Source organism: Lagopus leucura, unplaced genomic scaffold (genome assembly GCF_019238085.1).
Source record: "Lagopus leucura isolate 7727_CA_CO unplaced genomic scaffold, USGS_WTPT01 Super-Scaffold_100038, whole genome shotgun sequence".
Classification (NCBI taxonomy): domain Eukaryota; kingdom Metazoa; phylum Chordata; class Aves; order Galliformes; family Phasianidae; genus Lagopus; species Lagopus leucura.
Genome location: NW_024962287.1, coordinates 2,995,070 through 3,012,452, shown reverse-complemented (window position 1 = coordinate 3,012,452; position 17,383 = coordinate 2,995,070). Strand labels below are relative to the sequence as shown.

Below are 17,383 nucleotides of genomic sequence, written 5' to 3'. Positions count from 1 at the left end.
ATGTATGAAACATGAGCACACATATTTCATAATAATCTTGGAATATATTTAGATTGTTCTGGTTCTGTTGTTGGTTGTTTTTTACTGTAAGTGTTCAAATGTTTTTGAACAAATACCCTTTATTGGCAATACAACGGCAAAGGTTGCCTACTGTTATATGCCTGAGTGATGTTTGAATGGATGTCAACCAGGCCTCAGGTAGTTCTGGAAGCTTCTGTTTCATTGTAGTTATCTCATTACAGGTGTCCTTCAACTCTTAAATATTGAATTTTTGAACGTTGGGCCTCCTCAACTTTCTGCTATTGAATTCAGGAATGTAACTCAACGGTCCTCAGTGGTGTCATCCACCATTCATGGTAGCTGTGGAGTTGGCATTAAAGCAGTCATGAGCAATGGGATCTGCTTGCATGATAATATAGTGTTCAACACGGTCGGACCTGGCATTGATTTGGAAGGGAAAAACCATTCTCTCATCAGGAACCTCGTTATTCTAAGCAGGCAGCCAGAGGGTTTATTAAACTGGGTTGCTGGCATCAAGGTGAATCTTGTCATTGGTGTCTCCCTCTATGGCAATGTTGTGGCAGGATCTGAGAGGATTGGATTTCATATTAGAGGCCAAGAGTGTTTGCTGGATGTTGATTATTGCAGTGAAAATGTGGCCCATTCAAATCTCCACGGTATTCATCTGTACAGGGGAGATGGATTTCAGACCTGCACTAGAATAACAGGCTTTCTGTCTTACAAGAATTATGACTATGGTTTGATGTTCCACCTTGGAAGCAGCGTCATCATAGACAGTGTGGTGCTGGTGGACAACACTGTGGGTCTCATGCCAGTAATACACTGTCTGTATGCCAAGCAGTGCTACACGGGGAAAAGACTCCTTGAACTTAGAAACTCTACCATTGTTGCAACAAGCTCAACTTTTGACTGCATCAGAGACAGGATCAAACCTCAAGCAGCTGACCTAACTTCCAGGCATCGACCACCATACTACCTTCAAAGAGGCCGTGCTGGGATTTTATGGCCTAAATTTACCACTGTGACCAGCCAGAGGCCAGATAGCCCATGGCACAGAATTGTCCGCTGTCCAAAAGTGCTAGGACTCATGAAGCTGAAAGGTTGGTCTTCCACTTCTATTGGCGAGAATATCCTGTCCCTGTCTTGACTAATTATGGTTTTCCAGGGCTGAAACTTTGGCCTTCCACACCTACAAATGGTCATGGTAGGGAAACCCTTCTGAATGTGTCTTCAGGTTGATACAGTTAAAAACACATCACTTGGTAATTTTCACTTCCTGTATCAGCTGTAGGCAATTATGCTAATTTATGTATTTTACTTCAAACACACTTTTCCTTCTACACTATTTGTTTCCACCTGATGCATGTATGTGATCTGAAGTCATCTCTAACTAAATAGAGGTGTCAAGTTTGAGGAGTGGCGCATCTTGTCTAGAACTTGCAATAGAACATCATGACTATAGCTGCACAGAAACATGGCTTGGCTTTTATTGTCATGAGGAATTATAATTTTTAAAGTGTGCAAAAGTAGGATATATCAGTTAACTATCACTTGTCTTTGGCTCTAGTTAAATTTCTTGCTTCCAGAATAATATATGTGTAATAAAACCTGGCTGACTGGATGCTACGATGGGATCTAAATACCTCACAATTTTTCATGTCTTTATTCCTCACTGCTACCTACTTTTGCAAGACAATGCATTATGCTCTTTTTACTGAAGAGCACGGGAGGGAGAGAATGGCAAATAGACTTCCCAGGGTCTCAGAGAAAATCTGTGGCACAAAATGGATTTTGTAGCTACACAGCAGTTCAGTTCCAGAGCCAAGCATATGTCATCAGACGCCAATCATTTTATATTAACATTTGGTAAGTGGAGAAACCATCCATGGCAGCTTGTCTTTAAGCAGCTTCTGATTCCAATACAATCAATTAATCATTCTTCTCCATGTTTCTTTTTCACTTAATATTTGGTTTCATTTCCCATGAGCATGACTTGGTTTATGTTAACCTCAGATATAACTGCAGCTATGGGATATTCTAAAGCCAACTGAAGGTCTATGATAATGCAAGTAGTCTGATTTAAAAAGTGATTTTCACTACAGTTTCACATAGAACAATTCATAGAGCAAAGCTCTTTTCTCCATAGTTCTTGCATTTTCTGACTACTTTTCCTTGCTTGGTCTTTTTTTTTAATCCCTGGCAGACGTCACATTTACTGGTTTTACAAAGAGCTGCCACGGCGAAGACAGGGATGTCTGCATCATGTCAGATACTGACCATTCAGGCATCATGCCTCTGATCACATCAGAGAGATCGAGGATGTTACGTGTCAATGAAAAGGATGAGTTCTACTTTCATGCAGCAAGGTAATATGCCTCATTTCCAAGCGTCTTCTCTTGTTTCTGCAAAAAAAAATTAAAAATAAAAAATAAAATCACCTACAGTTCTAAGGCTACCCTCACCTCTGTATCAACTGTCTTTTTTGTGTTATCTTGATAAGAATTTAAGCAGTTAATTTAGACTGGAATTTTAGGTGCAGAGCAATCCCATCCTTTGTGCGTCTCTGCTCCTTTGCTGTTCCTGTCTGGCAAAAACTCAAATCCCCCCGAAAAAAAAACAAAGAAAAAAACCTCAACAAAACAACAGTTTAGGGCAATATTTGAAGATCTGAGGTTCAGATTGTATCAAGGTGCATCTCCAGACCGGTCCTCTTGGATTTCTTCTGTTACTGACATTTGTATAGCAAAACAAGTTTCATAAATCCTGTTTCTTAAAGCTCTGTCCTGAACATCTCTGAATTCTCAGCCTCAGGCTTCAGCAAATGTCAGGACCTTCAGCAAAAAACCCTGAGATAGGGGCTGTCCTTTTGGCTGGGGAAGCGGAGCTTGATTTTTGCCTGCGAGATCGCATCAGAAATGTTGATCAGTACCAGGCAGGCTGTGAGATGTCAAATGATTGCCAGAACTGCTCCTGCCCAGGGAGAATATCGGCTGTGTGTGGAGAAACACGGAGCAGAGAGGGAGAGAGCTTTGTCTGTAACCTTAAGTCACTGATGGTTGCAGCAATTCAAACATACCATGTCCAATGGAAACCACATGCCAAATTATTTATTACAACCGGTGAACACAATATAGAGGCTATGTCAGGAAAGCCTTGAAGTAGCAAAAATAATCCAGCACGGACTCCACTTGCCAGTCAAAAATAATTGGAGGTGTCCCACACTGCTATGTTTAGAGCCCCTCCAGCCTTCTGCCAGGATTTTTATTCTATTCTATATTTTTGCTTTGTGCTTTGGGCGTTAGTTTGCGTGTAGATTTCTGAGACCTGTCCAGCCTGTCAGCTCCCATTATGTTTCACTCTTGTATCCATCCCACAATATTATGCTACTAGTGAGCTGCTGAATTCGCAGTCCACTGCAAGAGCTGGTGATTTTCTAACATGATGAATGCATGTGGATTACAGAATGTTTTCTTAGTGGCATGGTAAACCTCTGAGGGAGATTACATCTCTCAGTGCTCCTCACGCATTATCTGCATGCATTTATTTGATCTACCTTTGCAAGCTGCTGAGCTTGATCCAGGCTGTGGCTGCATTGTTCGGCTTCAGCATCCTGAAGGGATATCTTGATGGATATCTCCTGTCAAGGGGAAGGTGAGCATTGCCTCAGAGCAAGAGAGGAAATAGAAACATCAGGGGATATGGCAAAAGCATGGAGTACTCTGCTTGTCCCTCCCGTAGACCCAGCCAGCTGAAATGCTGGACCTTCTGAGAGATGCTGGAGAATTGAACTAGCTGTCAGGATCAGAAGAGCTATCTTTGTTCTCCACTTCTTTCAAGTCGTGTGGATCAGAGGGGCTGGCCCATGTGATTGTTTTTTCTTTCTATGGATCATTATGTGTTCCTGTTGGCTGCACTCATAATGTAAATAAGTGTGTATTTTTCCAACTCAAGAAATTCTCTTTGTTCTCCAAGGCTTAAAAAATATCCATATGACAATCTGAAGATATTTCCACGGACTTTGCTGGGTACAACCTCTTGCATATCATTACAGTTTTTCTAAGAGGTGCAATTTGGCCAATTGTCTAGCTCCTTTGGACTGTGTTAAACAGTACTCAAAACACATCTAAAAGCATTTCAGATCCTCAGCATGTGGTTCAGCTCACTAAACTTTAGGGTGCTAAAAATTAGGCATATAATCTAAATATATACATTCAACTTACTGGGTATTTATTAGAGACCCTTGTCTAGGAAATGATTCAATCTAACTTAGATATATAACTCAGGTGAGGTGAGTTCCTCTCCAAAAAACCCGTTCTTCCTTTGTCTTTAATGATGTACAAAGAAATTTATGTGGCTTCTGTTTTTTTGGTTTTTGTTGTTTGTTTTTTTTTTTTAAATCTAAACTTACAATTTCCTCCTGAGAACGTACTGATGGTACAATGTTAATAAAACCACGATTTTCTGAGGTACATTATTTTTCATTTTATTTCTTTTCCAGGGAATACAAGTTCACCTAATAAATACCAAAGCATTATATATATATATATGTATGTATAGGTGCAGGAGTGTTTGTTGCCAGTAGAAATAAATTGCAGACATCAGTTCTTACTCTCTGCCTCATAATAACCCACCTCTTCTGCCTGCCAGCTCTGAAGACACTACATTCCCTGAAAAGAGCTGTGAAGGCTCAAGAAAGGCCCTTGTCAAGGATTTGGATGGAAATCTCCTGGACCTAGAACCACCTGTTTCTGTTTTCCCAAAGTCAGAATTTGAATGGACAAGGTTCTACTTGCAATCTGGTAAGTGCCTGTGCTGTCTGGAGTAGCTGCAAAGTCATGTGTGCATTTGACCTGTGAAATGTGTGTGTGTCCCAGGCTTCATTGACACAACTGAGGTCTGTGTGCTTGTGGTCCCAGACTGCGTGATGCATTTTTTGGGATGGAAATAGTGAATGACATTGGGCGAGTTTGGGAGATCTCATTGCACAGGTCTGTACCCATCTGTGCTTCTCTGCCTTCTTGCAGAATCGTGGCACCTGGTCATGTTTATCCTCTGTAAAGTTTAATTTAAATTAAATGAAAGAACTTACCTGCCCTTTGCAAAGTCTTCTGAATGTGTTGGGTAAGACGTGCCGTGTAACTGCCATGGGAGTGCAAAATAATAACAATAGTTGGCACAGCAAGGATTTCCATCCGTGCCCCACTGAGGAGACAATCAAGCTGATAAGCCAGTCCAGAAGTTTTAAGACTCTCTGTTGTTTAAAAGGGCCCATTCTGCTCTGTAACCACTTTCTGAAAGTTCACACAGCAAGGCTCCGTTCTCATCCTGATTAAAACTCTGCTTTGTGATTCCAAATAAGCTCTTTAATTACAATTAGTATTTCCTGCGCCTGCTGCTGACGGCGGCCATTTTGCTGAGCAGGCGCATCATTTGTGACTCCGGCGGTATGGGAGCCTGATGGAAGGGACTGTAATTAATCCCTTTTCCCATCCTACTCTAAAACTGATTAAACACGAGAAGAACTTTAATCTTTAAACAAAATGTCTAATGTGTACCCAGGAAAGACTTTTCCTCCAAGGATCCCACTCTGACTGGCTGCTTAGGGGGCTGATTAATATGTTGTCTAGATACAAACACACCAGTTTTTCTTTACCTTTTCTCCCTGATTACTATTCACAAGCAAGCATTAATATCCTAGCAGCATTACCACTTAACATCTGCATATTAAAGCACTTGCACTTTTGCATATGGTACCTATACTTTATTTAGCTTTGCACAGTTTTTAGCATACCCTGACACACAGTCGTACAAATGCCAGGAATCCCCAGCATCTCAACTGCACTGACAGTGCAACCTGAACTCCACAGGGTTTATCTTTTTGTGTAATGGAGACGACAGCATATGGTAAATGCTCCCTGCCTCCAAGGCTATAACAAAATTGCTATGTTTTCTTCTTGCTGCCCAAATACGAATGGGGATATTTTTCCCTCTTTTCTTTTGTGTTTAATTCCTCTGTATTTCTCATTCTGATCTGAGGTTTCTTTTATCTTGAGGCTGACATTTGAAAGGCACAGCTTGATGCTGAGGTGAATTCATGGTCCCTTCCCATTCCCTTTCCCCTTCTCCTTCCCTGGGGTGGGGATCAGCTTCTGCTCTCAGATAACAGAGATAGGATGAGAGGTGATGGTCTTAAGATGTGCCAGGGGAGGCTGAGGTTGGATATTAACAAGAGTTTCTTCTCAGAAGGAGTGGTTATATTCTGGCACAGGCTGCCTGGGGAGGTGATGGAGCCACCGTATTTGGAGATGTTGAAGAACCATGGGGATGTGGCACTGAGGGATGTGGTCAATGAGCATTGGAGTGGGGGGGCTGGGGTTGAACTTGGGGATCTTTAAGGTCTTTTCAATCTTAGCAATTCCATGATTCTGTGAATTCTGACTACCTCCAGCAGCTTGATCAGATAAACTGTTACCGTTCAACAGTTACCTGCTAGCCTTGCTGAAGGTAAAAAGAGAAGCTAGTCTTCTCAAGTTGCTATATTATGTTCTTTCTATTTCCACAGTTCAGAGACACACGTATTTGTCTCAACAGCTCTGGCTTTCCACATCCTTTGAATTGCATCCTCTCAGTGTTGCTGAATCCATATGATGTCTTCAGCTGAAGATAAAACTGATACAGAATATATATAATATATCATTTATATATATGTGTGTGTGTATACAATAGGTTGAATAAGGTCCACCTTACTTCCCAAATCCTGCCCACAGCAGATGAGCAGCAGGGAGCTCTGTAATGTATATTTAATTGTGTACCCACTTTTGTCTTACCAGGTGTCTCATCTTTAGCTTTCTCTGTTAGTGTTTTTGGGTCATAGAGCAGGCCTGTCTATTGTGGCTCTTCATAGAAACAGAGTAGTTCACATAAAGTTGAAGTTTTAGTTTTCTTGATAAGTCCCAAAAATTCAGAAAAAAAAACAACCAAAAAACAAAAGAGGGATCAACTCCAAGTTTTTGTTATTATTTCTTCTAGGGGAAAAAGAAGTGTCAACAACAGAAGTGCATTTGAATAAAACAAAGACTGATTATTCTTTAGCAAAAGCTACTTTCTTTCAGCTCTTTTCTTTCTTTTGAATATCATGCTGTAAAAGTTTAGAACAAAATGTTTTCCAACAAAAACCCTTGAAATCATTTATAAGGAACTTTCACAGTATCGTTTTTCAAATTACCCAAAACATTTTAATGAGTTTAACATGAATTTGTAATTATTTAAATCTCTTTGAGCTGCCCTTCTTGGATGACAAAATGTTTTTCTCCTAGAACTCATCTTTATACCAAACTTCTTACAAAAGAGCTTGGGGCCAGTCCTGGAGCACTAGATGGTACCAGGAAATACCAGAACACAAGCTGTACGGCAGAATGAGCTATAAACACGAGTCTAGTAGAGCAGGGAAGGATAAATGAACAGTTCATCTCTTCAACTGGTTTCTGTGTCCAGGTGAAAACCCCTGCGACAGGAAGGAAAGTTGATAGTACCATTGTTCTGTAGTTAAATTTCTAGCCATTTGCTGGCTGTCTGCAACATTTATATGGACTCTGGTATGAGACTGTGAGTTCTTTATGACATAATAGCCCAACATTTCCCAGGAGCATTGAAATTCATTGTGTCCCTCTTGTTCCTCTGCTGAGGAGCCGAGACTGGTACCGGGTTCATCTGAGCCCATGATCATAGCCTCAAGCGTTGGTGAACTAAGGGAGATTGGCAGAAGTTGCTGGGTTGATACATCCTTACCAAGGCCTCTCTTCATACCAGTACAGGATGACTGAGCTCCTGGTGAGGGCAAAGAATCAAGGAAACGCCTTGCTCAAGGAATTATCAATAAAGGTATCATATGGGAGTATGAGGAGGTGAATGCAGAAGGGAAATGGTCTGCAGTATCTAGACTTGTAGAACAGTTTTACATCTAAGCAAAACCCAAAGAATGCAATTTACCATCTTTAATCTCAGCAGATATTCATAGTTAGACGTTAGACTGAGAGTATTGCCCCTGTTCGTTACAGGGGGTTGGACCAGATGGTCTTTAAGGGTCCCTTCCAACTCAAACAATTCTATGATTCTATTTCTATGATTCTGCAGTTCTAGATGTCAGGATAATCCAACACAAATGCAGATAAGCATCCCAGAAGGTGCTGGACTCCTCAGGATGGTTTGTTGTTGTTTTTTTTTTGTTTTTTTTTTTTGACTGTTGACATTCATGCACAAACCCAAAAGTGAATCCATACAGTTCTTGTTCTCCTTTAGCAGGACTTCACATTTAAACAGAAGAATAGCCTCTTTTTATGTCTTATGAAACTTTTAACTATAATTCGGCTTCCCAAACAACTTCCATGCTTGTTTCTTGAACAGGTGCAGAAAGATCCTTGGGTTTGCTAGAGAGCAGTTTCTTTGCATATTGTATTTTGTGGCTCTGTATGATAGAGACCCTGTTCCAGTACCTTTTACTCAGCAGAGTAATTCTGTTGAGTACTAAAGGATTAGCAAGTTCAAGACTGCAGGATTTAGCTATCATGCAACTTCTTCTTTCTGTTATTAGCACGTGCTCCTTGCATTTCCTGCAGATAATTGCACTTATTTTCTACTTTATACAAATAAAACATAGCAAAACTTTTAACTTCTCCAGATACAGTGGAGGAATCAGTGAAATTCCTGTTATAATACCCTCTGGGATAGACATATATTTTGAAACTATTTTCCCGTGCACAGGGCAGAATTTGTGACTTGCCCAAGGTCAGTCACTGAATTCATGCATATCCTTCCAAAACTGACAGCCAGACTCTCAATCTAAAAGCACCCACCCTGCTTAGGCAGGTTGAAGAGTATGCTTGCATTAACAAGAATCAGCAGAAAATATGTTTTCTATTCTTTTTTTTTTTTAATTAAAAAGCTCTCTTGGAGCATGCTTTACTGAATACTTAAATTCTGACTTCGGTTTTAAGCAACAACAACAACAGAATCTCCAACTATTTTTTATTATTTAAATGTTGAAGAAATTTTGTATTGAAAAAAAAAAATGGAGTCAGCTTTAGTGGGAATCTATTTGTGCAAAGATTTCATCAGAAATAAGGTAAAATGTTTAAGTATAGATGTACACAGTCCTAAGCAAATTTAAGTAAGGATTTTAGTCTTCTGGTAATTTTTACTGCTGAATAATATTCACAAATAGGAGAATTATCATTTTGCCATGCAGACTGCTGATGTAATTCAGGGTTAAAGCTATCTGAAACTGTTGTCATGAATGAATATTTAACATTCCAAGGTGTGTGGTTAGCGATACCTGCTATGCTCAGTCATTTTTAGCACTTAAAGACATTTGAGAAGAGAATGCAGGTTTGGTAAATTTACAAGGAATGAAACAGCTGTGACATCAGCCTGAAACAATTAGTTTTTTCCATCCCTGTCCATCCCTGGAGGTGTTCAGGGCCAGGTTGGATGGGGCCCCGGGCAGCCTGGGCTGCTATGAAATGTGGAGGTTACTGGCTTTGCGTGTGGCAGGGGGTTGGAGCTTCATGATCCTTGGGTTCCCTTCTAACCCAACTATTTTATGCTTCTATGATTCTATGACAATTTCTACTTAAATTTCCTGAAAATACATCTCTGGTGAAGAATTCAGTGGGTCTCATTTGAGAAAGAACCTGAGAACAAAGTTGGGAGTTATTTTCAGTGGCCTTTGGAGAACAAGCTTTCAAGTAAGCAAGATGGGGATAGGTTACTTTTCTATCTTTATAAACTATGTGGTGGCTCATAAGGCACGAGGTGGTGAGCCTACTGAAATAAAGGATCAGCTCTTCTAAGTGGGGGCAATGTTGTGGAGTGAAGAGAATATTAGGGTAAAGAGGCCACTGGTTTGGAATTAAGTTTCAGAGTGCAACTGGATGCCACTGTGACACAATATCCTGATTGGAAGCTCTGGCAAGACAAAATACTCCTCTGTCTCCACAGCCAACTTCACAGCTGCATGGTGTTGGAGGTGCATCATAATTAATTTTTGGTACATTATGGAGGAACAAACCAGGGCTGGAGGTCTGGAAAGAGCAAACTAGGCCAGGACTGGGACCTATGAGAGCATGCAACATTTCCATTTTGAAATACTATGAATTCCTTTCACTTAAGCTCATCTGTGTCTCAGGCTCTAATAAGTCTTATAAGTCTAATAAGTTCCAATAAGTTCTAATAAGCTCTAATAAGTTTCTCTTTTCAGAGATGTCACTTCATTAACTCTGAAGTTAGGATGAGGTGAACAACACCATTCATTGCCTGCGTGTTCAATAGTGAGATCAGTATAGAGTGTGTATATATATATATGTACAACTATGTATGTCTGCAAAAATACAAAAGCCTATCAAACATTATCTTCTTGTTTTATTAGAGGATGGCAAATGCTTTTCTCATGAAGAATCCAAAGTACATTGGGTGAATTTGTCCATCTTGCACACTAACAGCAGTAAACAGAGTTCAACATTTTGTAGGAACTTAACTACTTGTTTCCTGAATTCTTCATGTACTTTCAAACTGACATTCACCAGTGTTCAGCTACGTAAAATGTCAAATGTGTGTCTGCATGCATTAGAAATGTTTAAATTCAGAAAAAAGTGAAAATAGGCCTTTAGCTACAAGAGCTAACCTTGGCACTTGGCATATCAGTCCGTTTTGAGGAGGTGGTAGCTAATAGTCTATGACTACCATTGCAATCAAGAATTCCTCTTCTTCTCCTCTTAGCATTAATCTCTGAGGATAAAACACGAGGTTTGCCATTTTCAAAGCAATTTAGAGAAATGACACCATTATTAGAGATTCTGAATTCTGGGAGAGCCCATTTATTTTCCTGCACACTAAAGAATAGCACAGTACCCCTGAAATACCACATCACCTTCATTTAGGAATCTAGTTATAGATTTGATATCAACCTCCCTACTCTTCTGTACAGAAATGTTGCATGCAAACTGTGCATAAGCATTTTTATCACGGACACGATGAGGCTAGTGTTTCAGGGTGTTTGTTCTTAAGAAGTGATTTATAAACCATTGGTAGTCCATGAAAGCCGAGTAACTGATGCACACATCACCCACAGATTAATTTAGGAGCCTGTCAGTTAAGGTTGACAAGAATCATTAGGCATCTGGAAAACAGAAACCATAAGGAATGGTTGAAAGAGTTGAGTGGCTCAATTGAGAGAAGAAGAGATGAATGAGACATTTAAGAACTGTCTTCAAATATATGGGAGAGCGCTGCAGAGGCGAGAGGAATAAATTGCTCCCTTAATCTATGGTATCAGAAGTAATGGGCTGAAATTTCAGCAAAGATCATTTCAGATGCTGGGAGGAAATGTCCTAAAAAAGCAAAAATCTGGTGTAACTTCCCTGAATGAGTTGTGGAATCTCTGTCACTGAAGGTTATACAAACATCTTTAGATGATCCAAGGAGAGCTCGTATCTTCCTCTGGAGGGAGGATGCATCAGATGACTCCAGAAGGTCTATATTCAGGAATTACTCATGATTTAAAGCTCAAGGAGTGAAGGCTCAGACTGGATGTCAGGGGGAAGTTCTTTGCTATGAGAGTGGTGAGGTGCTGGAACAGCTGCCCAGAGAGGCTGTGGATGCCCCATCCATCCCTGGAGGTGTTCAAGGCCAGGTTGGATGGGGCCCTGGGCAGCCTGGGCTGCTGTGAAATGTGGAGGTTGGTGGCCCTGCCTGTGGTGGGAGGTTGAAGCTTCGTGATCCTTGAGGTCCATTCCAACCCAACCATTCTGTGATTCTATGATGTTCAGTGGTCTGCATGAACCTTTGCAATCTGACAGTGATTTATTGGTATAAAGACCAAGGTGTTGTTGTGGTAAGATCTGGTAATTAGAATTTTCTAAATACTGCTGATGAACATTCAGAATGACTACTTAGGGATGTAATTAGTGCAGAGAGATTCTCTCTGAACCAAGTGCTTGGTTCCTCTCAGCCAAGCTGCCTTTTTTTGTAGGATAAGAATGCTCTTGAAGGGCTCTGAAATATGTGAGTGTAGGGGTTAGGTCCATGGAAAATAGTGTAGTAGAATGGAGGGGCGTTGAAAGCATCCAGATCTCTGAGGTTCCTCTCAAAGCTCAGGCACTCAGACATTATGGAGTCATAGAATTGGAAGGGGCCCTCAGTGATACCAGGGACAGAGCTGGGGGCAGCTGCCTACACCATACAGCCTTTCTAGGCTCGATGGCTGTTAGCTTTCAGGAGACCACATGCCTGCGTTTATGCAATTAGAAAAGAAATGTGCATCACATCCTGCAAGTACAACTAGGTTCTTTCCCTTAGATCTCAGAGGTGTATCTCTAATCCAGCCAAACTGCTGAGTGTTAGCTTGCAGAGCTTTACAAGGGAAGCAATGCATTTTGCAACAATTAATTTTGCAGAGGAAGCAGCCTGTTTAAAGACGCCTGCAGCACTCACTAAAATATGTGTTGTTTTTCAAGGCCACCAGACACACAGTTGGCTAGGTTGGCTAATAAACAAAACAACAATGCAAAAACCCGGCCTCGTGGGGTTTGCAGGGGGAAAGGATGAGAAATAAAATGAATAATGCTTACCTGCTAGGGGTGGGTGAAGACTATAATTGTTTAGCCCCCAGCAGATCCCTGCAAGGGTTAAAAATGACAAAGATATTAGTTGGTGACTGCTAAAATTGTTGGTTTTGAAGCTCTGGGCAAAACACAGAGTGTTATTTACCGGACTTGGTCGATTTACTTCTTAATGCAATAATGACCTGTGAAATGAAACGTGAGCTAGACAATTGTTCCTCATTGTTTCCAGTAAAACATCCTTTCATACCCCATTAAACCACCATTAATTCCATATGAAAGAGAAGCAGGCACAAACACCAAGAGGGATCTCTCTCTTTTCCTCTTTTCCCCTCTTCCTGTGCCTAATCAAGGCCTGTGGATAGCAAAACAGCTTTCTTATCAATTTTAGAAGGCATTGGGCAGGCCACAGGGGTGATATTTTTAAAAGAACACCACAGACATTTTCTAGATTGGCACCCAGTGGATCACCAGCTCAAGTTTTGGAGAAGAGCACATCTGATAGCATGGCAAATGCATTGATGTCAGTGCATCCTTTTTTTTCTCTTTTTATATTGTCTTCCATTAAGCATGAGATTTTTGTCATCACACACTGTATGTGTGTGCATGCACCTTTTCACACTCTTTAATTTTTAACTCACTTTCACCTTCAGTCAGAAGCAGATATGGATAAGTTCTCAAACTTACAGGTCTTTTAAAAATAGAGTCTGAGAAGAGAAATCCTATCAAGATACCTCTGTCCACGAAAGGGGGTGAGTTGGATCCCTTCTGTATGCCAAGAATATTCTCTGAAGAGCAACTCCATTTTTTTGTCCAAGCACAAACTAAAGAAGGGAAATCTGCACATTGGTGACACATGGCCATCCAGGCACAGCTCTGTAATCAGGTGCAGGACCCTTTTTGCATGAAACTGGTTTCTGTAACCCTAACTCCTCTCTGCTGTAGCAGACTACAAAGACAGGCTGAGGGAGCTGGGCTTGTTCAGCATGGAGAAAAGAAGGCTGCAGGGTGACCTCATGGCAGCCTTTCAGTACCTAAAGGGAGCCTACAAACAGGAGGTGAGTCCATTCTTTGAGAGGGCAGAAAACAGCAGGGCAAGGGGAAATGGTTTGAAGTTGAGGGAGGGAAGATTTAGGTTGGATGTCAGAGGGAAGTTCTTTCCTATGAGAGTGGTGAGGTGCTGGAACAGCTGCCCAGAGAGGCTATGATGCCCCGTCCATCCCTGGAGGTGTTCAAGGCCAGGTTGGATGGGGCCCTGGGCAGCCTGGGCTGCTGTGAAATGGGGAGGTTGGTGGCCCTGCATGGCACAGGAGGGTTGGAGCTCCATGATCCTTGAGGTCCCTTCCAACCCAACCATTCTGTGATTCTGTGATTCTATGATACTGTTGAGTGACTACCAACAAATGGCAAAAGAAAAATGGAACATATAAGATGGTCAGATATTATTTCCACCAAAATAATTTTGGTTTTCCTCTTCTTTCTCTCTGTGTTTTTTTTTGTTTTGTTTTGTTTTGTTTTTTGTTTTGTTTTTTGTTTTGTATTGTTTTGTTTTGTTTTCCCCCCAGGGCAATGAGCCTATGACTGAGTTTAGTCAAAATCCAGTTTCAGTTGTGCTTTCCCCCCACTCTTCTTGTTTTTTTGTTTTTTAATTCAACAGTAATGCAGAATGCAACTTCCCAAGTGAGTTTTCACTCAGCTCTTCTCAGTGTGAACAGCACAATGCAGTTGTATTTCAAGTTTCCCTCAACTATATTTACATAAATCTGGTTGACCCCTGCTCTTGTCTGGAGTTATAAAATTGGGATTATGATATTTTCCTCTCAAGCATGAGATGCTACCAGACCGAAAATATTTTGGGCAGTGAGGAATTATTTGATTTGTGATCCTCAGTAAAAAAAAAAAAAAAAGGAGACACTTTGGTGAGTACAGTCTTGGAAATCTTCGGTCTGTTAGCAGGAAGTGTGGCCAAATTTTCATTGGAAGCAATTCCAGTTTCCAATTGCCTGTATCTTTTGGTGTGTCTGATCTGTTAATTTCTTGATCTTTTGTACGCTTTACTCAGGAAAAAATTCCCTCTGAGGTTAGAGGAGAATTTTTCCTTAGCAGGGTTTTCAGGATTGAGTAACTGGGTGGGTGCCAAGTCTACTCCTTACTTCTGCAAAGGACAGGATGCTGTACGTAACCTGCAGACCTCACTAGAGTGGGATGTTGTGGTGCAGATGTTTTCATAGAATCATGCCCTAGAATCATAGAGTCATAGAATAGTAGAATGGCCTGGGTTGCAAAGGCCCACAATGCTCATCCAGCTCCAACCCCCTGCTGTGTGCAGGTCACCAACCAGCAGCCCAGGCTGCCCAGAGCCACATCCAGCCTGGCCTTGAATGCCTGCAGGGATGGGGCATCCACAGCCTTCTTGGGCAACCTGTTCCAGTGCCTCACCACCCTCTGGGGGAAAAACTTCCTCCTCATATCCAGCCTAAACCTCCCCTGTCTCAGTTTAAAACCATTCCATACCTTGTCCAATCACTAACCACTAACCACTGCGTGCTGCACAAATGCAAGAGGGAGATGTAGGGGCAGAAGTGGGGCAGCCCTGATGAAGCCCAGGATCTGACACAAGGAAGTTAATACCTGCTGGCATGAAGTCTGTTATGGTAAACAAGGACTGTTATCCTGAACTCCTTTCCTCTTCTTCTTTTTCCTTCCATCTGACCCATCCAAAACCCCCAGCCTCACCACAGTTTTCTGCCTCCACAAATGTCTGATAGAATCCCCAAACTCCTCCCATCTCCAATCCAAAACTGGCAATTTATTTCATCCTTTCTGCTACATTTTTCCACGTTGTCCATAAATCAGGATATAATAGTAAATTAATGCCAAACCTCTTACTCCACAGCCTTCCCAACTATTCACCAAACTCTCTCCTTCCTGCCTCAGAGCATCACCTGAAGCCCTGATCCTGGCATGCAATCAGTTCCTTGGCAGGCTCTGCCTACCTTCAGGGAGGTTACAGTGGCTCACTGAATCGCTGGCTTTTATCCAAGCATACCACTCCATTTCTTGCAAACCAGTTTGACAGTTTTGTAACATGTTCCAGTCTCATCCCTGTTTCTTGGTTGCTTCTACTTTTGTATTTTATTCTGATTTTTTGTTCTATTTTTATATATATATATAAATACTGCATTCTTTTATTTGCTACACTTGATGCTTTTCTCTTCCCATGCTAGATTTATGCCCGGGGTCAGATTTTGACTGTAAGTCTGATCAGAAATAGTTCAGCTGCAAAAGAAAAAAAAAACACAAAATGAAGCTCTTTTTAGTGTGTGTAAGAAAGCAAATCTTTAAACTCTCAAACCTATGGGGTTGCAGTAAAGGCTTGAAGGTCAGCAGGAAACAACTCTGAGGTCAGTGAAATACATTCTGTTAGCGGTGCTTGTGAAAAAAATCTGTTCAGGGCTATCTGTGAAAATAACATTTCAGTCTCTGTTGCGTTTTTTGAAGCACAGACATCAATGCTTTGCTCTTTTCAACCTTCTCCAAAATACCTGAGCTTTAAAATCCCACGCTGTAGTTTCCTTGCATTGCATCTGCTAATCAATGAAGGAATTCTGGGCACTTCATAACACTTGTTGCTGCCCATGGCACTGTGTCCCTGGAAAACACGTGTTACGCCCTACCTGTACGAGATGGGTTAGGAGCCAAGATTACACAGACATCTCTTATGGAACAGAGGAGAGACCTTGAATTTTAGCCATCAACAAGTAGGCGTCAACTGGGGACACACTGGTTAGGATTTCATGCATCAGCCTGGTCTGCAAAGCAGACACCAGCTTCCTCTGTAGAGCACTAAGGTGTTTTTTATTCATTGCCTCTACATTTCTCACTGATGGCGTGCAGAATTCAGTCTTGGTTGCAGAAAAATTGATCCTTGTGGAAGGATTCAAGCATAATTCTGAGAAGAGTTGGAGAATAAGAAGTGCAAAGTCCCTTGCTGCTCACATGAAGAGCAATAGCCTGGGAAAGCAAATCCCTTTATTCCATTCCCCTGTAACTCTTCTAGATAGTGGTATCCTGAATCAAAGAGAATCACGGCTGCGTGGCTGTGCGTATAAACACACACACACAGTCACTGTCCTCACAACAGTGCTTGGAAGCATTTCATCATTTTTTCCCTCTTATCTTCCAAATATTAGCATTTAATGAAATACACATTTACTTCATTTATTTTGAACCTACTCCAAGGCCAGCAAATACCAGAACCTCAAATGTTATGACAGGATAGATTCTTTATTGGTTTGTTTTCTTTTCATTCTTTCTGTTTGCACTGTGATTTTTTTATTTTTTTTTTTAAAGATTATAGACCCTTATGTTCTAACTCAGGGATCCTGGCTTCCAACTGAGGTAGACAAATATGTCCAAAAAATGTCCTTGTGACCTATCCAATGCAGACAGCTGTTCAGCAAACAGGAAATTGAGGAAGTCAGGTTCATCTGAGACACAGGATTTCCTTCATGGATGTTTCAGATGAAACATCTTTAATTTCTCAGTGCTGTGAAGGAACCAGGAGTAAAGCAGGGAGACTTGCCTTGTGCCTAGAAGACAGTGATACGAAAGCACAACCGAATGACATTTTCTCTCCTGGGCATCACTGCAGCTTGGACATGTTGCCATAACCTCTTCCAAAGTCTTCTGCTGACTCTGGCCCAGTCTGAGAGGACGTGAGCCAGCCCTGAACCAGAAGCTATGTC

General features: G+C 41.3%; 1 protein-coding gene across 1 annotated transcript in view; it reads left to right on the top strand.

Moving 5' to 3' along the window:
• The window catches only part of PKHD1 (PKHD1 ciliary IPT domain containing fibrocystin/polyductin), an 87,538-nt gene extending 80,643 nt beyond the window's left edge, over positions 1-6,895 (top strand). The window contains exons 22-25 of the mRNA XM_042883475.1: positions 243-1,121; positions 2,225-2,387; positions 4,669-4,820; positions 6,852-6,895. Of these exons, the coding sequence (XP_042739409.1) occupies positions 243-1,121; positions 2,225-2,387; positions 4,669-4,820; positions 6,852-6,895 (1,238 nt within the window). The remainder of the gene's footprint in view (positions 1-242; positions 1,122-2,224; positions 2,388-4,668; positions 4,821-6,851) is intronic.
• The last annotated feature ends 10,488 nt before the right edge of the window (positions 6,896-17,383 follow it).